This window comes from Corvus brachyrhynchos, unplaced genomic scaffold, assembly GCF_000691975.1.
Source record: "Corvus brachyrhynchos isolate BGI_N302 unplaced genomic scaffold, ASM69197v1 scaffold130, whole genome shotgun sequence".
Classification (NCBI taxonomy): Eukaryota; Metazoa; Chordata; class Aves; order Passeriformes; family Corvidae; genus Corvus; species Corvus brachyrhynchos.
The window spans coordinates 1,599,912-1,622,476 of record NW_008236193.1 but is presented as its reverse complement, the minus strand read 5'-3'; the positions used below and the strand labels follow the sequence as shown (position 1 = coordinate 1,622,476).

Genomic DNA, 22,565 nt, shown 5'->3' with positions numbered 1-22,565 from the left:
CGGGGCGGCCACGGCCCAGCTCCCAGCGGGGCAGGGAAGGTGGGCTTGGGATCGCGGGGTTTCTCCGGTAGAAGGAAGGAAGGCAGGCAGCCGAAAAAGCAGAAGTCTTCAGTGCTGACGAGTTCCTTCAAGCCTCTCTCTCCATCCAAACGCCAGGAACTAACAGCCCACAAACACAGGTGAAAAAGAGTAGCCTGATGGACCCCTCCCCCTGTGGACAGGTCTTTTGTTTTTCTTCAGCACCCAGTAATTTGTCCCCCTGGCAACATGTATGGGGAAAATTCTTTAACAGAAAAAGAAAACAGAAGGGAAACTCCTAAAACCCCAGCAGCCATGTGTTCTGATGTTCTGAGGGCTGAAACCCCTCTGCTCTGAAACCAGGCTGGGAGAGCTGGGGTGTTTACCTGGAGAAGAGAAGGCTCCAGGGAGAGCTCTGAGCCCCTTCCAGGGTCTAAAGGGGCTCCAAGAGACAGAATGGGACTTTATACAAGGCGGATAGTGGTAGGACAAGGGTGACATAGGGCAGCATTGGATGGGATATTGGAAAGAAATTCTTCTGTGTGAGGGTGGTGAGGCACTGAATCGTCAAATCATGGAATATCTGGAGCTGGAATGGACCCACAGAGACCATCAAGTCAACTCCTGGCCATGCACAGACACCCCAAAATTCCACCCTATGCCTGAGAGTCTTGTCCAAACTCTCCTGGAGTTCTGGCAGCTCTGGGGCCGTGACCATTCCCTGAGGAGCCTGTTCAGTGCCCCACCACCCTCTGGGGGAAGAACATAACATCCAACCACTGGTTGCCCTGAGAGAAACTGTGGCTGCCCCATCTGTGTGGAAGTGTTCAAAGCCAGGCTGGATGGGGCTTGGAGCTAACCTGGTCTAACGGAAGGTGTCACTGCCCATGGGAGGGGTGAAACAAGATGAGATTTAAGGTCCCTTCCAACCCAACCCGTTCTGTGATTCTGTGTATTTTATAACATATACAATACATACATATATATGCTATTTGTACCTTGAATGCAACTCATGAATGTAGAAGTTTTTCCTTTGAACCAAGTTTGTAACTAGGTTCATAAAGCAGTTGGGTAGTTTCACTTAATAAAAAGTTAAATATCTTTAGGATGTTTGAACACCATTTATATTATGTAAGGAACAGCTTAACTTTTAAAGATGTTTGTATCAGGAGTAGGGACATATTTTTAAATCTAGAATTAAAATATTGTTGTAAAAATAGCCATTCTCATATTATTCTGTAGCAGGTATGGTTCTGTCCTATATGCTGTGTACCGGCTTCCAGTGTTTGTGTTTTCATCTTCAGCTGTTTGACAAAACTTTTGACTGCTGGAGGGAGGGGGTAAGTGGAGGAGGTATGGATGATGAGGTGCACAACACTTCTGCTTGGGTAGAACGCCATCCTCCCACAAGACTGTTGAACCAGATCTGGTGAAGTGAATAAGCTCCATTCATTGATAGCAGAGGTAACTCTGATGGCATGGTTAAGGAAAGTCTCCTGTCCTGGTGTTCATGAAGTGTCTGTTCGTATCTTCACCGGCATCACTTTTCCCAAGGTCAAGCCAGGTCTGAAGGTCAGTATCTGTCAGGTGTCATCATTCTGCTTGTTGTAGCAGACTTCTGCTGGAGCTGCACGTTCCCAGCTCTGAGAGGGGTGAATGTCATGCTGTGACTTCCTCTGCCTGCTACCTACCCCATGTGTAGGGACAGGACAGCAGGGTGTGGCTTCAGACTGAAAGAGAGTATGTTTAGATTCGATGTTAGGAACAAATTCTTCCCTGTGAAGGTGGTAAAGGCCTGGCACGGGTTGCCTAGAGCAGTTGTGGCTGCCCCATCCCTAGAAGTGTTCAAGGCCAGGTTGGACAGGGCTTGGAGCATGATGGGGGTGGAATGAGATGGGCTTTAAGGACCCTTCCAACCCAAACAATCCTGTGATTCTGTGGTCACTGAAACATTTCCCTTGAGCAAACTTGGCACTTTCTGGAAACAAAGAACTCTCAAGAGTTACCCTAATGTGGTGTTCCTTGAAGCATTGACACACTCACCAGATGCGTTGACTGCTTTTGGGAACTTTTTAACATCTCAGAGACCCCCAAAAGCAGTTTTACCTTTGTAAAACCTCTGTCACATTTTTGCATGAAAGCAATAAGCCAGGCTGAAATTATAAGTGAAAATAAAAATGTGAATGAAAGTGGCTTGCAATGTTGTTAGTGTCCTTGAGGGGGGCCAAAGTTACTTATCACTGTCAAGAATTCTCTATGGCTCTTTGTCAAGCTGTACATCAAACACTTCTGTTCATTCCCATCCATGGAAGCACTCACTTGCTGCCTGGCTTCTGCAGGTGGGAGGAAGTAGGAGGCTGTGTGAGCACATACTGCTGTTCATGCTCAGAGTGAAGTGGCATTTGCCCTTTGGGTCCTGCACAGTCGGAAGGCTCCCAGGTCTGATTGGTTGTGACACGGGCACAGTGGCTTGTTTTACATTGCAACATGTGTAATACAGTGCTTGTGACCTTCTGATGGCTGCTAAATAAATGTCTTTTAAGTAGAAGCCATGTTTTGTCTATATGCCTCCAGCAAGCTGCTGAGTTTGAAGACACTGCACATATGTTGCAGAACAGAATTCACAGTGACAGATTGGACTGATAAGAAAAATTGTTTACAGTTAAATGAAAACAAATTCCAAGATCTTCACTATGAAATGCAGAGAGAAAACACAAGCTGCATGCATCACAAAATAAAGGTGTTAACTTAGAAAAAGGTGCACATCACGCTGAACCATGTAAAGAAATTTTGTATGTAGAGCACACCAATACCCCATAATGGAGGATTTTTGTAAAATAATTCTAGCCAATTCAGGCAAATTAGAAATTCAAGAAGACTGTACAAGTGATGAGGAGTTTGGGAACCAAGCCTCAGCATTTGGGCTGGTCACTAAGGTTTGTATAATCTAGAGCAGTAGTTTTCAGCTTTTTTTTCTTCTCTTTGCAAACGTAATGGTTTTCTTTCATGTTTGGAGTTGCAGGTTGAATACAGAGCCTATATGTAGTAGGAATTCTCTTCAAAGTTATTTCTGTGGGCCCTTAAAAGCAGCTTACGTACCACAGTGCAAACTACAGATCTATAGATTAGAAATTTGAGGAAAGGAAAGGAGAAAAATTAGGTCTGAGATGTCTTAAGAGAAAAAAATAAAAAAATTGTTCCCTGCACCTCGTGTGGTGTGAGACTGGAACAGCGAGCTTAAGCAGCAACACGGAAGGATTACAGCACATAACAAAACAGTTTTTTAATAACATAATGATACATGCTGAGAAAAGCTGCAGAAAGTCACTATGTTAGTTGAAAAGACTGATGAATACTTGGTGGGCAGGAGGAAGATTACCTTGATGATATCTGCAAGTTAGATATAACAGCTCAAATAATGATATTTAAAGCACTTGGACATGCTTTGACTGTAATGAATGCTGCTGAAGAAATACTGGTTTATTCCTGAAAGGTGAACACATTTCCATAGTGGATTGTTTTATTTTACTACTTTGTGTGGGAATATATAATGAGGAATAGGCTTGACCACATCAGATATAAAACCCTGGGGCTGTTCAGGCCTCTTTGGCCATTGCATGTACTTTGCTTCATGAGCTGTACTCCAAAGTAAAGGATAGCAGCTGTGTAGCTGCCAGATGCAAAAGTACTGTTTGCACCTTGTGTGTATTACCATCTCTTGGCTGCCAGAGTTGCCACTTGTTTTTCCCTTGTCTGTCCATGACATGTTTTTTACCATGCCGTGCATTTACAGAACGTGGTACTGGCTGCACATGGTACTGTTTTGGGGGTGTTCCAGGTCAATGATCAGCAGCATTTGCAGGTTACTGCAGGAGCCATGTAGTGGTGAGCTGGGCTTGATAAAAGGTGTGTGATAACAAAATACCTGTGGCTGTAACCAGGACATGCTCAGGATGGCTGTGCACCCACATATAAGTATAATGTACTTTTGTTTTTCCAGCTACAAGAAGAAAGATGCAGATTTGTCTGTGGCTCAGGGTCGCATCAAGGATCTGGAAGTTCTCTTCCACAGAAGTGAAGCAGAACTCAATACTGTCCTGAATGAGAAACGCAGTCTGGAAGCAGAGGTGGCTGATCTGCGTGCCCAGCTTGCTAAGGTATGGTAGGGAGTGCTCTCTTGCTTCAGCACAAGACAGGTTGTGTAGTGTAAATTCCCTTTTTTCTTTGCAGTTAGTTTATAGTCTGAATATCAATGATCCACCTTGCTTACTGCTGATCCTTTGCCTGGCCCCTCTTGGATACAAAACTACATTGTAAAAAATCTATGTAAAACAACCAAATCAACACATTATTTTAGACATTTTGCTCATCAGAAGCTTTTATTAAAAAATTTCTGGTGTTTCTATACTCATGGGATGTTGGGTTATCAAATGTTGTCCTTTGTAAGGTCCTGCATAATTTTACACTTGTGCTGGAGTACCCAGTGGGACCATGCTAGCAAGAAAAAGAAAGTGCAACATATTGTGCTTGAGGAATTAATAACCCTTGGCTCCTGTATCAAAATGTATTGAACTAATCCTACATTTTAAGTAGCTGGTATGCAAACATATATGCTTGGTTTAAATATCACATACACACACACACACACACACTTACTCTTTTTTTTTTTTGGTGGGGCTTTTGTTTATTGTGTTTCTTTCTGGTGGTGGTGGTGTGGGTTGGTTTTCTTTAAATCAGTGGCTTGACATTAGATTTGTTACTGTGGATAACTGGTCTAAAGACATCAAATGAAGACCATAAAAGGTTTATGGATGGAAGATAGGAATCCAGACAAAATTATCTTTAAAATTCTTTACTAGGCTGAAGATGGTCATGCTGTGGCAAAGAAGCAGTTGGAGAAGGAGACACTCATGCGTGTGGACCTGGAAAATCGGTGCCAGAGCTTGCAAGAGGATCTGGATTTCAGGAAGAATGTATTTGAGGAGGTATTATCAACATAGTAATCTTGCCACTGTCCAAAGTTAATGTAGTGTTTAATCAAACTGACTATGAGCAACTAGTAACTAGTCCAGGTAGAGAAAATCAGTATTATCCTTCCTATAAATGGGTAGAGTAATAAAATACTTAAAGGTTTTACACCTTTTTACATGGTAAATCAGTGGTGGAGTCAGTATGAGAGCCAGGTGACAAGAGTATTGTTCCATGGGCAGGTGAACTCATGGAGCCAGCTAACTGCTGTGGGAAAGGGTTGTTCTTCTCTCTCTCTGGACCTGGTTGCATGGCCCTGCTCTTTACTTGCACCAGCTTTGGTTGCTGGACCTGATTATAACCTGTTTTTGTTGACAAGAGCAGTATGCAACTGCCTTGCTTATTGCAGAGATAGTTTTCTGCCTGTTAAGTGAATGGTTCTAGTGAAGACCAAAATTTTTGTAATAGTGGGAATTGGGAAAGGGAAGCCTGACCTTCTCTCTGTACCACATGCAAAGTGTTATGTCTGTTTATTCCATCTTTGGTGGTTCAGCAAGCTCATTCAATGAGTGGCTGCTGAGCAGTCTCCACATGCTTCTGCCATTCTCTCACCTTCTCTAGGTGTGATGCTTGGCTCACCATGCACCAAACCATTTCAACCAGATTAACTAGGAAGATACTTAAGTTTTTTTGGTTGAGTTTTTAACCACTTAGTGGCTGAGTTATGTTTTACCACAGAATCCAAAGGAGTGCTCAGACTGGTTTAAGGGATGGGACAGGGCTGTGTGGCTAAGGACAGGGGACAGGGGCTGGAGCAAGGCAAAGCAAGCAAAGATCACCCTGAGATGTACTGACCATTGTCTCACTTCCATGCCCCTGGAGTGGTTGAATTGGTACACTGACTGCAGTGACAGACCCTTGATTGGTTGTAGGACCTTAAAATAACTTTTTTTCTTGGGGAGAATGTGTCACTATTGACTGAAGGTGAAGCTAAATGAAACAGCAGAAGCTATTGCTAAAGCTTGCTGTGCCCAAGGGTGAGTGTTCTTTAGCCATCCCTGAAGCTCTTTGTTTCTTGTATGCACCAATTCAACACGCGAAGCAATAAAGAAATTGATTTGCTTTACAGGAAATTGATTTTCCTTTACGTTAGTGAATTGATTTGGTTCACTGAAGGGTCCAAGTCTCCATTAGAATTAAAACATTGTGATTGGGAGTGTGGCAAGTGAGGCCTGCTTATTCTAGTGGTGTTGAGCTGCTGGATCAGCTCAGCCCTTCGCCTGATCCTTTGTAGTCCCCCACGACATTCCTTCAGCTTCTGAGCTGTCATTGCCTACAGTTACTGAGAGACTGCTGCTTGCTAGTTTTCTTGGTGTAAAAATTAACCACAGAGGGAAAGCTTCTTCCATATCATTTCAGAGCACATTGCTGCTAGTAAAAGGACATGTTTCTCGGGATCTATCTTTAGATGTAGAGCATTTCTGCAAAACAGCTAGTAAAGTTGCTTTGAATTTGTGTTAGCCTGTTATGACTCCAGTCTGGCAAAATTGAGCCTTGCTTCACTTGCTGTTGTTCCTCATGGCCCTGCTGCTAACTTCAGACCTCCTCCCAGTACTCAGAACCACTCCTTGGTTGTTTGTCCTGCCCTGAAGGAAGAAATTGTTTTTCTCATACCACACATTCAGACCTGGCCAGGTCTCTGCATGAATAAGTGCATGAGTAAGCCTTACCTTACTAGTTTGGAACCAGTGTTCTTAGGCACAGAAAACTCATACATTTCTAAAAATGAAAATTTCTTAGTACAAACTCTAATCATAAAAAATTGTGTTCTCAGGATTGCTTGGGTTGCTACTTTATTAATACTCTAATCAAAACCTTATGAGAAGGGTCATCAAGTATATAGAAAATATATGAGATCAGCATGTGCTTAAGAGTGAAATTTGAAGATGCAGTTTATCCCTGTAATAATTTTTTAATATATATATAATGTTCACAAAAGGTGCTCATTTTCATCTGACTCCGTGTAGACCGCTATTGTGATGTCAGGATGTTTATTAAGAAGGACAGAGTTTGTAGTGCAGCATATGGAATCTCTTTGCTATGGAAAACTTGATGGTTTTTTCACCTCCCTTCCCCCCATTTTGACTTTTGTAGCATAAACCAGCTCCTTACTTAGACAGTATATGGCTATTTCTGAAGCTGGTTTTAAGCTGGATCACTTTTAAGAATTACATCCTGATACTTGAATCTGTTAGTGCATGCAGCAATTCCCAGGCTTAAATGCCTGTAGTACTTAGCGCCATTATACTAAATAGTTAGTGCTGCAGTAGTTAATTGTTGTCTGACTGTAACTGCTTGCACTGTTTACCTTAGTCTGGGAATTTGTCCCTCTTCTTTTGTGTGTGTGTAGGAAATAAGGGAAACAAGAAAACGACATGAACATCGTTTGATCGAGGTGGACACAAGCCGCCAACAGGAGTATGAATCCAAAATGACTCAGGCTCTGGAGGATCTGCGAAACCAACACGATGAACAAGTCAAACTGTATAAGATGGAGCTGGAGCAGACCTATCAGGCTAAGGTAACAACTGCTGTCCACAGCACTGTCAGACTGGAAGCACAGTTTGTGAGATAAAAACCACTTCTACCAGCTCTACTGCTCTTAAGGAGACCAGTAACTATAACTTGAGGAAGTTTTGTCCCAGTGTTCAAATGCCTTCCCTGGGACCTGTGTGCTGGTGCATTTCCAGGGAGGGTATAGCCAGAGGTAATAGCAAGCAATAGCTTTAGTCAAGAGAGGTCAGTTAGTGAGAATACATGTGTGGCTGGTTTTGGTCTCTGCAGAAGACACAGTGGGAACAGTGGATGTCATGCAGTAGGTGTTTAGACAATGTCTTCTGCTGTAAGGGTTCTTTTATTATGTCAGTAGATCCAGTTTTTCCTCACAAATGGAGGGGGTAGAGAAGACTTGCAACATGTGCAATATGTTGTGCATAAGAAGCTGGAGGGGGGGATTGGAGAGCTTGGGAATAGGTGTGTTTCAGTATAGGCTTTTGCTTGGATGCAGTGAGCTTGCAAACTAATATAGACACACTGGAAGGGCCTTCTTGTCTAAGGGTGCATTGTCACTTTGCTCTTACTGTGGTCTTTGCAGTGTTCTTAATCATGCCAATAGACTTATGAATATGTCTAAGCCTGGCTACATTTCAATGATCTAAGTTAGTTCTGGACTGGAAAATTACTAGATGCAGCTGTGATTTCTTTGGTGACAGGGAAACTTCAGGCAAGACATCAGACCTTTCTTGACCAGCTTTGGTGATGAAAACCATGGTATATAATTTGGAAATCATAGAATTGTAGAGTGGTTTGGGCTGGAAGTAACCTTTAAAGGCCATCTAGTCCAGCCCCCTGCCTTGAACAGGAACGTCTTAAACTAGACCAGGCTGCTCAGAGCCCCATCATGGCAATTCTGGCTGTTGTCGATAGTTACAGCCACTTCTTGTTCTCTTGTCTGGAAGAATGATGGTACTGCTAACATTGTTCTCCCCACCCTTCACTGAGACTCCCTTTGAATTCTTCAGGTCGATTATTTGGCTTGAGAAACACAGATCTACAAATATTTAACTTACAGCAGCAACACTATAGATAATAGATACTAAAACCCCAAAATTAAGTACAGTTGGCAGTGTTGGAATTATTCACAGAACTCTGGAACATGTAATACTTTATACAAGGAGCTATTTGGATTGACTTGTCACAGTCTGAAGGGGATCCAGGATAGAAGATGCTTAGAAAAAAAATTTTAAGAAAAGGCTGCAATATACAGACTTAGAGAATGAAAAAGTACAAGCTTTGAATAGGGGAATGAACAAATTAAGCTTCTTTTTCCCTGCATAAAAGATGGTTGTTATGGATGAAGTTGGAATATGAAGGGAAGGGTTTAGCTGTGAACTTCATTCTGTGATTTCTGAACAAAGATGTGTCCCTGTTGGAGGACCAAAGCTGGGAAGGAATATGATGTCAAAGCAAATCATTAGGTTTAGCTACTGAGCAGCTCCAGGATGAGACGGTCTTGGGTAAAAGCTTACTTCTTGCACAGGACAGATGTGGAGCTGCTGGAGAAAGTCCAGGGAAGGCCACAAAATAATAGAGGTCTCTGAGGCTCCGAGGACTGGAGCACCTCTATTATGGAGAGAGCTGAGAGAGATGGGGTGTTCAGCCTGGACAGGAGAACTCTCCAGGGAGACTTTATTGTGACTTTTGAATACTTAAGAGGGGCTTCTAAGAAAGATCATCATGATCTGTGATAATAAGCAATAGAAATTCCGAGTATTTGGCACTATGCCAGCATGACTGTAAGGTTGTGAATGGTTGTCAGACTTCAAATATTTTTTAATTTTAAACTTTACAAGAAGTAATGGAGTGTGTAGTTGAAGTTCCTTCAAAATCTGTAAAGAAGGCTCTGTGTGTGCTGCTCAGAACCTAGTGAATAGCAGAGCTAATGAAGACTGATTTTATAAAGCTTTGTGCTGTGTGGCTAAAGAACATCTTCTCCCTGGAACTATTCTTAGAATTGGATTGGTTTAGTTTTTGAGTGGATTCCATGGTGTGGCAAAATTGTTGAAGTCCAGCTGCAAGGCATGCAAAGGATGCTTTTTCTAGCTCTCTGCTTTCATGAAACTTACCATGTAACAGTTCTGGTTTTGCTCTCTCTGTTTTGGTTAAAATTAACCACTAGAAATGAAGCTTGTTCACTAGGTGAATTTAACAAAAATTAAAACCAAATCATATATTGACAACTATTAGGGAAAGAGAATAAAACCAAACCCATTGTTTTGTTTCTGGGACAGGATGTCGTCTGGAGTGCCGTGGGTAGTTTTATTCCTTCTTGCAAAGGTACTACAGAGTAATACCAGACTGACAAAGACAATTTAGAGTGGGAAACAAGTCATGCATGAGAAAACTTTAAATAAAACTTTCACCTGGAAAAGAGACACGTTGAGAGAAGTGGAAGATAGAATGGATGTCTGTAAAAGGATAAATGGCATGGGGGAAGGTGAATGGGGAGTGATGGTTTATTATTTTTTCAGTAGGAGCAGGAACAGTGAATGTCCAGTGGCAGATTGAGAAGAAACAAAAAGGATTGTTCTTTAATATAGAGCTAAACTCTTTGCCCCAAAAATTCAAAAAGCAGAGACAAATTCCTGCCTGAGAAATCCATGGAGAGGTAGTAAGCAGCAAAATATTGTCTCTGACTTAGGAAGTCCCTGAGTTGCAAATGGCCAGCAGAGACATAATACCTGTGGAATATTTTATTGAGTTAGTCGCTGGGCATCCAGGGAACTGTTGGACCAGGACAGGAATTAGGTAGGCAGCCTTTGCTGTCACCCAGTGTGATTTGCCTTAGGACAAACAAGCAGAGCACGTGGTCAGTTTTTTGGAAACTAAGGTTGCTTGTATAATGGAAGGGCTAATAGAGTATTCTTTTAACAGCATAAGCAAATCCTCTAGGAACAGATCTGAAATAGATTTTCCTGGTCCTTAGAGCATTTCTTAATGTTATGCACTTCTTATCCTAAACTTACCAGACCATTTAAAATTTTTAAAATTAAACAGTTGCTATTTTTTTACCAAAAGTATATTGCTGGATTTCTAACTCAGTACAAGTGAGCTGTATAAAACTTTCCTTTCAGCTGGAGAATGCCAAATTGTCCTCTGACCAAAATGACAAAGCTGCTGGTGCAGCTCGAGAGGAGCTGAAGGAGGCTCGCATGAGGATAGAAGCTCTCAGCTACCAGCTTTCTGGTCTTCAGAAACAGGTAAAGGGACTAAATTTGCTTTTGGGTCAAACACACAGCTGTTTTGTGTGAATATATTAACATTTCTGACCCTTCATATTTTCTGAATTTTACATAGAGAGATCTTTGTTATGTTCATTTGGGAGGGAGAAGGCTTTTAACTTTTTGAGTGGACTTGCATGGATGCCAAGTGGTCTTTTTCTTGTGCTGTGTGCCTAGGCCAGTGCAGCAGAAGATCGCATTCGGGAACTGGAGGAAATGATGGCTGGTGAACGGGAGAAGTTTAGGAAGATGCTGGATGCAAAGGAGAGGGAAATGACAGACATGAGGGACCAGATGCAGCTTCAGCTTACAGAGTACCAAGAACTGCTTGATGTTAAATTAGCACTGGACATGGAGATCAGTGCTTACCGAAAACTCCTGGAAGGAGAAGAGGAAAGGTACATACAGATTCCACTTTCTTTTCTCAGGACTTACAAGTGTTATTTTCATTTCTTGCACTTATTTTTTTACCACTTGTGCAGGCATGCCCAGATTTCCTTTCACTGAAGTTGGCTTCACACCACAGTGTGTTGCATGGAACACTTGTTCTCAGCTGAACACTGTCTTTATTTTGGGTTTTTATAATGGGTTTGGAGTAGAGTGGAATATATCATTCTGTGCTTGGTCTTCATATCATCTTTTTACTCAAGTGCTTGTATTTCTGTGGTCTTAAATCATGGGGCCTGAGAATAGTGTGTTTAGTAGTAGCTGTACTGGAGGGAGGGGTTAAGTGATCTGTGTTGCTCTCAGTAGCACTGCTTTCTGCGTCACATGGTCATACTGCCAGAACATTCCTCAGGGATGGGTAGCCCCCTCCTCCTTGTGTATGAAGTCCTCTTGATATTGAGAGTGAGGCTGCTGTCAGCCTCGGAGCACATTACAGTCTGGTTACTTGGGGATATTGTAGCTTTGTCTGTGGTTCTCTGGATAAATTCATTAAAATGCATTCTTGGTTGTGTTAAGGTTGAAGCTCTCTCCAAGTCCCTCCTCCCGTGTCACAGTCTCTCGGGCTACCTCCAGCAGCAGCAGCAGCAGCACTTCACTTGTTCGCTCTTCCCGAGGCAAGAGAAAACGTATTGAAGCAGAGGAGCTTTCCGGCAGTGGAACAAGCGGGATCGGCACTGGAAGTATCAGTGGCAGCAGCAGTAGCAGTAGTTTTCAAATGTCCCAGCAAGCTTCAGCTACAGGAAGTATCAGCATAGAAGAGATAGACCTGGAGGGCAAATATGTTCAGCTTAAGAACAACTCGGAGAAGGTGAGCATCACAGATCTCATAGAAAACAAGGAGGAGCTGAACTGAGATGTTACACAGCCCTTTGCAGCATGAGTAGGTACACCCATGTGGAGAGCAGGAGCAGCATCTCAAGGTGCAGCATCCTCCAAGAATTAATGGGAATCAACTCCAGGAATCAACTTTGAAAAGTTGAGCATAATGGTTGGTTAACATGAGTGTAATGTTTGCTGGAGGAAGAGAACACAATTTGTGTCCCAAATGTGTAAATGTGTGCTGGGACATTGCTCACAGAAACAGCCTTCTGTCTAGCAGAACTTTGTTGTGTGAAATGGATATCTTTTAAAATTTTGCTGAATGACCTTATGGGATTTACACTTTAGACTCTAACTGGATATAACCAAATACTTTCAAGGTAGAATGCAAATGTCTAACAACCATATAAATAAATTTATATTCCCATTATTTTAATAACAAAGACCTAGACTCTGATGCCTGTTTGTTCTGTTTTGTTCGCTCTGAATAACTTTCTGATTCTCTCTGTTAGGATCAGTCTTTGGGTAACTGGAGACTGAAAAGACAAATTGGAGATGGAGAAGAAATTGCTTACAAATTTACTCCTAAGTATGTCCTCAGAGCTGGGCAGACTGTTACAGTAAGTTGTATTTACAGTATGTCAACAACATATTCTTCTGTTGATGCTGTGGCAATTGGAAATCTTGAAGTTTGCTACAGCCTGATTTGGGGTGTAACTTCGGGGTTCATGAATTTCACTTTAGAGGAGCAGGATTTCAGTTATAAAAATGCAGAACAAAAAATGAATTTCTGTATTAGTACTTAAGTATTTAAGACTTTTTTTTTTTTTTTGGACACAGAGAAAGTTGAATAAAAAGATATTTTGGGGGATTAGTCAAGGACTATTTGTTTCCAAACAACTTTGCCCAGGTTTGGAGCCCTAATCCTGGTCAACCTCTTAAAGAAATGGGAATAGTTCAGAGGATTCATCCAGACTAGTAGACTGTAGCTAAGACTGGATTTTCTCAGCATTAACTGTAGTAGAACAGCTGCTTTTCAATAATTTTACATTTTATTTTCAATCTGCAACATGTTCTTTTAAGGAGAAACAAATGTATCTTTTAATCACATGCAGCTATTTCTAAGTAAGTATCAATTGTTCAGATACATATAAAAGGTTAGGTTGATACACTACATGCTGCTTTTTGCCTTGGCTCCATAAAGTATGGTTATTGAGACAGTGGTAGAAGAAATTTGTTCAGAAAAGAATTGATGACTGCAATATTAGATTTTTTTAATACCTTACTACAAGTAATAGTGTAGTTAAAAGTAGGGCAAAACTGCCATTGGAATTCAGAAAAAAAAACTTGGTACGTAGAGTGAAGTAGGAGAATTAGGGGGATATGTATATTTAAAGGAAAAGGTTGGATAAACAGCTAATTACAGATTGTTGTTCTCACTAGATCTGGGGAGCAGATGCAGGCGTATCTCATAGCCCCCCTTCTGTTCTCGTGTGGAAGAATCAAGGCAGCTGGGGCACTGGTGGAAATATCCGCACTTACCTCGTGAACTCTGAAGGAGAGGTAGGTTGTGTCCATGGGCTGGTTATCTCCCACTCTTAATTTGAGGGTGGGGTGACATGACACAATGACAAGATCCTGATTGTAAGATCTCCCCTATTGTCTTCTAATATGTCAGTTTATAACACTGAAATAATTAAGTCTGTACATATCTCTGACATTTTTGGGATATTTTTGAAGACTGTGATCATCATGATTATGCCCATAGACACTTTTTTCCTGCTTTAGAAGAATATGCTGCTAGTAGAGAATTTGTTTGGAATTGCAGTCTGTACTTTCAAAAGAGACAAAGAAAAGAAGCATTTCTGGCAATTTGAAGTTCCATTATATAGTCCCTATGGTGTTCTGAGGTGCAGTGTAAATGTAGGAAAATAGTTGTCCTTTCCATGTTAGAAGCATATCATAAGTTCTCATTGGGCAGATGTTCCTGAGCATTTTGCATTGTCTTACATCTGCTCACAGCTAATTTTTTTAAAACCATCCCTGCAGATGACTTTTGCAAGAGAGAATCGTGCCTTGGCTGTTACTCATAACCATGCCATTATCCCAGCAATCTGATAGCAGTAGGAAAAGGAAACAGACCACAGTTGTATCAGTTTTTGTGTTGCCTTTCTCGCTGGCAGTTTTCCAGAACAACGTTGTGTGCAGGATGAGGTAGGAGTGGGGGTAATTTGTACAAATAGAAAGCTAACACTCAGTATTCAAACTGTGTGGTCAAACTAGTATCTGAAAAAATTTCAAATTCATGTCTGTTTTCACTGTGGTTACCTTTACCTTAGGAGTGTATGTTAAGGGCAACATCTTCCACAACTAGAGATTTTCACCTGTGATTTCTATGGTGCAACTAGGCAGAAGAATTTCTTACTAGTTAGAAGTGTTAAAAATAATTTAGTAATAAAGGAAGCTTCCTGGGGTTTTAGAATTCTCTTTAGTACCTGGCTTGTAAGACTGTGCTGATAACCAACATATGCAATTGATACTAAATATTTATTAGAAATTGCAAATATTCTTAATGTTGTGTAATCATACTGAGAAAGTTTAGTTTCTCACATTACACTGTATTTCAGTCAGCTCTTACCGGTGTCTGCGGTGACATTGTGTAAAACTGACTACTAATCACCTGAAACACATCTGCTTCCTCTTAAATCCCAGGGTAATGAAAGAGAATTCAAGTGAGTGAATTACATTACCATGCCTTTTAGTGCACAGAAATAGGAATGATGTTGTGGTTTGCAGGATATTACCAGTATTTGCTTGCATAGCTAGTGTTAAATCTAGGCTAAGTTGCTTTAAACTCTCCAAAATTTAATAAGGATATTATATTGATGGTATAGCAAAAACTTAATGGATAGATAATGACTCCTGGCCATCTCCTTATCTGTCATTTTGTGTAGGAAGTTGCAGTGAGAAGCGTTACTAAATCAGTAGTCATGCGAGAGAATGAAGAGGAAGAAGACGAAGCAGAATATGGAGAAGAAGACCTTTTCAACCAACAGGTAATCAGATGCAGAGAAGATATTTAACTTGTGCCTCATTAGTTGGATCAATCAGGCATAAGATTTAGGAGGGGATCCCGTTCAACTTTTGTCAGCTCTGAGCTTCCTGGTCCTTTCTTCCAATGGTTGCTTGCAACATTGCAGTGCACAGAGAGAGGACAATGTGAGCGGTGCTGCCAGGAGTTACTGCTGGGATCCATCCTGGTACAGCTCAGGCAGTGGCTGATGCCAGCTCAGGGTATCTGTGCTTCAGATCACACATTTGCAGTATTAGCAGGCAGTGCTCCTCCTGTTCAGTATCTGCTGCTCTGTACAACAGAGCTGGGACATTCTTGCTGGAAGCAGAATATTACCAGATAACCACTGAAAGCCAGGAATGCGTGGTACTTCTCTTGCTGCAAGCTTCAGCTTATTGGTTTATTTTCTGATACAATATATCTTCTACACCTGAAATAAACTTGTTTTTTCTTAATAATACCACCTCAATGTTTTGATAACCCTTAGTTTAATAATGTGAAATAAGTGACCAGCAGTTGACAGAGCAAAAAAAGGAGAAAGATATATAGGTGATATCAGAAAATATTTTAAATTTGAAACTCAAGTGATTTGTTCCTCTGATCAGTGGCCATCAGTAGCTCTTTTCACAAAGAACCCATTCTGTGCAGGTTTGCAGCTGAGTTCTCAAAGCTTTTTTGGTCCCAAAGAGATTGAGCAGTGTATTTGTAGTATAAAGCAACTGATTTTTCTTACCCAAAAAAGCAGCTGTACAGCAGAGATCTCTCTCAAATGGAATCAGCATTTGAAATAAAGGAACTTGCTGGTCTCGAGCTAATGACATCATTAATTTGTCATCTCTATCACTGTTGGAAATACGGGGACTAACCAGTCAACCCATTGCAGGAAAGCACAACCAGAGGGGCAGTGTGTCAGTCCTGGCAGCAAACCGGGGCATGTGCTCTCCTTCCTCTAGAGTAGTGATGTTCCCTTAATATAACTAAACTACTAAAAAAGTGCTTTTGACAACTGAGATGATAACCAGTCTAGGCTTGCAATCTGAATAGCTGGTAAGAATTGAATTCAACTCTGCCTATCTTATTTTAGGGGGATCCCAGAACAACCTCTAGAGGATGCTCAGTGATGTGAAAAGAGAAGAAAGAAACTATTATTTGCGCTTTTTCCCCTTCATTTATTTCCTTTTATTTTTGCTATTTTTTCCTTCCAGAGCCACTGAAAACTATTTTTATATGCATCACCTGATTTCTTTGACGTTTACGCCTTGGTACATTTTTATAAAAAAAATTTCAGAAAAAAACTTTACTGAACAAAACTGCCAGAATTTTTAATAGATTTCTTTATTTTTCCCTCTTTGTTGAAACGCTATATTGGAATACAATATTTTTCCCCATACAGAGTTTAAAGTCTTACATAGAAACCTAAAGCAGAAAAGAGATTTTTAGCTAAAATGAGATGAGACTCCTTGAGTGTATGGTAAATGGATAATTACATATACAACCAGTATAATACCCCCAGAAAAGAAGTTCAATGAAGTGTGTTCATCTGCAGGGCCCTGGGAGAGATTCACAGAGTGTTTCCTCCACAGTTGTAGAAATGCTAGTATTCTGCCTGGTACCCTCAGCAATTCCCAGCTTAGGAAAATTAGACCCCAGATTCATTTAAAGTGCTGCTCCACAATTGCAATGACACAGGGAAGCTTCATTGTAGGCATTTTTGACTCAGGACCTTGCCATCGTGTCTTTCTCCAAGATTTGACAGCCTAATGGTAAAACATCTGGGTCTGTCACACCTGAGCTCCATGTCATCATTTCAGAAGATGGTGGGTTCTGCTTCCTGAATATACACACCATCCTAAGTTGGAAGTGTCAAACCCGGAGTTCGCAGTGTTTGATTTTTAGGGATTTTGCCATTGTCACAAGTTAAATCATGGACACAAATTGTGATATTCAGTATTTATGATTTAATCCTTTTGACATATTCAGCTTTAAGGATATTTGATTAAGATTTTAGAAGTAAAACATATTTATACTTTTGGCAATGATAAATATTGGGAATTTTAAAGGTTATCCCATGTAAATGTTGACTTTGTTAATCAGAGCTAGATACAGCTTGTTCATACTTCTCTTGTGTTCAAAGGGGCATTGTCAGATATCCTAAGGAGCAATATTTGCAAAATACGGCAGAAATAGTTCAATGCCTTTTAAATAGTCAAAGGAACTGCCTCCGTTAAGGACGTAAGTGATGCAGCGTTCAAGTGCTCGAGGCAAAGTCTGACAAGGAGTGAAAGGAGAATAATAAAAACCACATTTTCTATATGTGTTGTATGGGCAGCACGTGATTTTTATTTTAATAGGATGCATTTTTTATCTGACAGTGTCCATTTAGCTTAAGGTTTCTGCTGCTGCATTTCTCTGGAGATAACTCTTGAGTCCCCTAAGGGTTAGTGTTCATCCTTAAGCACGAGGGAAAATACTTGACTGCTCCAAAGAATGCAAATGTTTTTTCAGCTACTAGTTTGGATACAAAATTTGGATACCCTTTGATTCCAGCATAGAATCCTGTTCTTACCTGCACTCTTGAACTCTGATCGTGTCATTCAAATAGTTAAGACTCATCAGACAAGTGACAAGGTTTGGATGTTTTCGGTGGCTTTCGGACATTATGTTCTCTGAACAGTATCGTGACTGACAGATATAACCTAGAAAGTCAGTTTAGTGGCTCTGGCTGATGGCTTTGTTATGCAAGCAGGGTGGGAACAAAAGGGGCTTTAAGCTTCAGGATTTATTTTACCATTTAAAAATAAATCAAAGATGCTACTTTTCTCCATTTGAATGGGATGACTGAGTTGCTGACTAGACATTTAGAATTACGTTTTAATCCATTATCAGAAAGACCCATTACAAAAAAACAGGATGAAGGTTTGGCTGTTTGGGCTGATGGGATAACTGCATTGATGTACTTGGCCATCTTTCTAAGGTAATTTTCCCACTCTGCTTGAGTAGAAGGTTAAATATGTAGTAAATCATGTCTCTTTCTCTGTAAGATGTATCTAGTGAAATTATGTTTCTCAGACATACTGTTACAATTACCTTTTCTAAATTCACTGTTATGCAAATGAATGCAATCAGTGTAAATTTATTTTTGCAACACACCTTCCAACCACTGGACACCATTTCCCTTTCTGACCCACAGCTTCTACTGACATAGTGTTTGAGGGCTTTTTGCTTTTTCCCCTAAAGATCTGTATTTATTTTTTTACATTGGCCAGTTTTCAGACTGCTTATTCCTTTATGATTGTCCTGTAAATTTAAGATTATTTTGTGATCTTAAATACTAAAGCAATGAACATGCAGTTAATTTGCATTTTTTCTGTGGTTTTTTCTTTGTTTGTTTCCTGTAAAGAATGGCCTCAGAAAGGCAGCTCGAATGAAGAACCTCTTGCTACCTGAGCCATAGTTTTCTTAACAGCTACTGTATGGGGAATGTGTCTTCCTGTAGCCTTAAGAACTGGTGCTTGCAGATCTCTTGTGATGAGCACTGTGCCCTTGAGTAACAGTCTGCAGAATTTGTCCTTAGAATTGGAACTGTGTCCTTTAACTTTGGAAACAGTTTATTTGATTCTTCAGGACCATGTTTAGGTATATACAGGTCAAATAAACCTGTTATTGACACTGTGGGAAAAGCCAACAGTCTGAATGTGGATGATTCTGTTACCACAGTGCTTTTTAATAGGCCACTAAAAATATGATAAATAACTCCTGGCTGTAAATTACAAGACACAGAAGAACTACTGTATTCCATGTACTTTCTTTTTTGTGTGTCGCCTTCTCCAGCCACCATCCCAGCCTCTTGTTTTTGATGCTGAGCTTCAGTCTTAACAGCACTGTCCTGGCCAGACTGGGAGGCAGTTTTGTAGCTTTACCAGCCCAAAAAGCATTGTTTCTTTTTTTTCCATCTTTCAAGGATTTTTTCAATTTTCAGGATATTTAAAGCTTTTTGTCCAAATGAAATCCAGTGTCGCCTTTCCCCCTTTTTCTCTTTGATCCTGTATATGAACCAGTCTTGACGAAATTAGAACGTGGACAGCAGTTCTACTCCAGTGCTGATACCTGGCATAAAGCTTGAAGGAGAAATAGATTTGACTTGTCTGGAGAAAAGTGATTTTAGGGTGTCCCTGATGAGGGAAATGAAGCTTTTATCAGAGTAGTTAATTGAGCATAACTATCCATATGGATGTTCTTATTCCAGAAATACAACCTTATTCTGGATGAAATAGTAAATAGTTTTTCCTATGTGTAGATCATAACAGAATATCATATAAAATACAATAGATGTATCCTGCCTCCTCCTAAGCTCATGCCACATGAAAATACTTGTCTCAGAACAAGTCCATCCATCTGCAGACCTGTCAGGAATGTGGTGTCTTCTGGAGTGAGGTGTAGCCTCAGAGTCCCTGGCATTTCATGCCACTTTTGTCTCCCTTGCTTCTGCATTTGTTCCTTTTAACTGTTGCATTGCAGTGACGGACTGCAAGGAGCGGGCGTGGCTGGGATTCCCTTGTTCCATATTTCCTGTGATTCCTTTGCTGCTGCACAGCTGTATTTCCAGTTTCCCTTGTTGCTTCACAGCTCTATTTCCCAGCAGGTCTCTTTATGCCTACACAGGGCTCCAGCTTGGCTCTGACAGAACCCATCATTTGCACTGACATGTTGCTCACTTGTCTTCAGCTCTGTGTTGCCATTAGATGGGGAGTTGGCTGCATAGTCTGTGTTTGTAGCAGGAACCAAAAGTCTCAGGAAGAATATAAATATCTGCTTCCTGTGATGTAAAAGCCAGCTGAGCATGTGTGCAAGCTGGCAGTAATGTGGGAATTGTACTGCAGTGTGAAGCAGTACTGTACTGTGAAAGATCACTACGTGTGGTGTCTGTCCTTGAGCAACGGGACACTTCATGTTCAGTTCAGGGATCTTACTGGCTTTTATACACCTTTTTTTTTCTTTTTTAATGGTCATCTTGTATAAAGGCCCTTTAACTGCAACCTCAACAGAGGTTGCAGGTTAGAACAGACCTATAAAAATCCTCTCTGCATCCCAGGGCATTGAAGAATCTGTTACTTTATGTGCATCAGAAAGGTTTTGATGCTATAGGAAAACATGCATGCTGTATGTTCTAGATCTCTTGTAGCCACTTTTCTCATGTCTTCACTGTTAAACCATTCTATCTCTTCTTTGTGTATCTTCTTTTGAAAGTCTTATCTCTAAACAAAGGCATATCCATATTTGATCCTGCATTTTATTGACACTGTTGGGTCCAAACTCTGTGTGAGCAAAGCCTTGTGAACCAGTGAGCGGAAGGTGAGATAGTGATTGCATTTTTCAAAGCACTGTTTTAGCTGAATGTCGGGACAAATTATATTGGAGAGATTGTTTTCTCATTTAAAATGGCCTGGGAAACAGAATTTTTATTTGCCCTTCAATATGCTTAGCTTTAAACCAGTTTTAAAATTATTTAAAGGTGTTTGTTGGTTTTTTTTATACAAGACCATATTTACATGCAATTATTATTTGTAAACATGCCTTTCTTGAAATGCTAAGGTCTAGAGTGAAAAGGATGCTCGATATTCAAAGCTTCCATTCAGAATAGCACAAGCAGTGAATTGACTTGGAGTTCGAGATAATAAGATGTGGTTTATTGAACTTCCAGCTTTTCTAGTTAGCTATTACTGAAGTGACAAGTCCATCTTGGTAAGGCAGATGTTACTGGATATTCAGCTACCCAGATCATTACACTAAAATTACAAGCAATAATCTATTCTGAGCAAGTTTAAGCCAAACTGCTTTCCATTTGGGCACAAAATACAGTTGATCTCTTATTTTCATAGCAGTGATGCCTTGTGACTTGAATTATGATTTTTATTTTTTAACAAAATTTTGATTTAGATAGGTCTGGCTTGAGGGCACTGCAGTAACCACCTCCAGTCAGCTGCTGCAGATGAGTTTTTGGAAGGTTCAAGTTTTTTAAATAGGGAATTATTAAAAAGATTGGTAACAGAAACACAAAGGCAAAATTATAAAATATTCACTTGAAACTCAGAAAAACTACATCATGATCTAGACTTTATCATTTCAAAGTGGTTTTTCTTTTCTTTTTAGAATATGCATGCCAAATGTCTTGTCTTTTTCAATGATTTGTAATATACATTTTATGACTGGAAACTTTTTGTACAACACACTCGAATAAATGTTTTGCATTTTATTGGTTTCCTTCTGTCTATTAACCAACACACAGGTCATGTGGGCTGTTTGAGAGAATTCATCCAAGGAGGCCTTTAGTAAGTGTGGAGAGAGGACACAAAGAGCTGTGCTCCTAACAGTGATCAGCTGAATCACAGAATGTGCTCTGGGGATCGTGGGGTGCGCTCCAGAAGCAAGCGAACGCTTTCCGTAAATGTGACACAGCGCTAGTAGAACGTGCTGTCCTCTCTGATCAGTACCAACAAAAGCAGGGGGAAGAATATCAGGAGCTGGAGCAGATAAACCTTCCCTTGCTTTCTCATCACCCCTGCACTGAAGGGGTTTTTAGATTTAACTTACTTGATGCTAAATAAGAATGAGAGCAGATACCAGTCCCTGGCAGTGATGGATTCTTAGGGATGGCCAGAAGCATTGCCACAAGCTAACGCATTTGCCAGCCTGGCTCAGCTTCCAGCCCACTTTCCAGTCCATACTCATTTTAAAATTGTATCTTAGGCAGCTGCCCCATTGTTAGTGCTAGCTGATGATGCTTCTGCAAGGTGGTAGGAATGAATTCTGTTTGAAGTGGGCAGATCCAAAGACGGGATGATATGGTTTGCAGTACTCTGGAGTGTAGGCTTGAGCTAGTGAAGATGAGCCCAGTTTTGGCTTTAGCTCTGCTGTCATACCCAGTCCCCTCCTCTCATGCCATCTCCTACCTGCACATCACATCTCACCCATGAAAAAGAACTCCGTAGCATTGTCCTTTTCCATTTGCTTCTACCTCGTCCCACAGCATTCTTACTTAATGGAGGTAAGTGTAATGGAATTGAGGCAGACTTTAAGGGCATGGGCCTCTCACCTGAGTCATGTAAGGCAGAAGGAAGCCTCGAAGAACAGAGGGATGAATTCCGGAGACAACTCACAGGGGAGTTTGCGGGGATCCCAGCAGAGCCGGTGTTTCACCACGGGGTGCAGCTGGTCAGCGTTTGTGTCTCGGTGCTGCCGGTTTAAAGCCCCTTCCCGTTGCCTCAGTTCGTGGGGCTGAGCTGAGCCCTAGTACTCGAATGCTGTTGTCTGACCCGGGCCCGGCCCAGCCCCGGGGATCCCTTGGGAGCTCGCTCGGGGCCGCCTCCTCCGCGGCCGGCGGTGACACCAGCGCTCGGGGA

General features: G+C 41.0%; 1 protein-coding gene across 1 annotated transcript in view; it reads left to right on the top strand.

Moving 5' to 3' along the window:
• The window catches only part of LMNB2 (lamin B2), a 28,286-nt gene extending 6,868 nt beyond the window's left edge, over positions 1 to 21,418 (top strand). Inside the window, exons 2-11 of the mRNA XM_008639321.2 lie at positions 4,019 to 4,175; positions 4,878 to 5,003; positions 7,397 to 7,567; positions 10,680 to 10,805; positions 11,004 to 11,224; positions 11,790 to 12,081; positions 12,605 to 12,712; positions 13,536 to 13,655; positions 15,047 to 15,148; positions 16,250 to 21,418. Coding sequence (XP_008637543.1) covers positions 4,929 to 5,003; positions 7,397 to 7,567; positions 10,680 to 10,805; positions 11,004 to 11,224; positions 11,790 to 12,081; positions 12,605 to 12,712; positions 13,536 to 13,655; positions 15,047 to 15,148; positions 16,250 to 16,291 — 1,257 coding nt within the window. The 5' untranslated portion in view covers positions 4,019 to 4,175; positions 4,878 to 4,928 and the 3' untranslated portion in view covers positions 16,292 to 21,418. The remainder of the gene's footprint in view (positions 1 to 4,018; positions 4,176 to 4,877; positions 5,004 to 7,396; positions 7,568 to 10,679; positions 10,806 to 11,003; positions 11,225 to 11,789; positions 12,082 to 12,604; positions 12,713 to 13,535; positions 13,656 to 15,046; positions 15,149 to 16,249) is intronic.
• The last annotated feature ends 1,147 nt before the right edge of the window (positions 21,419 to 22,565 follow it).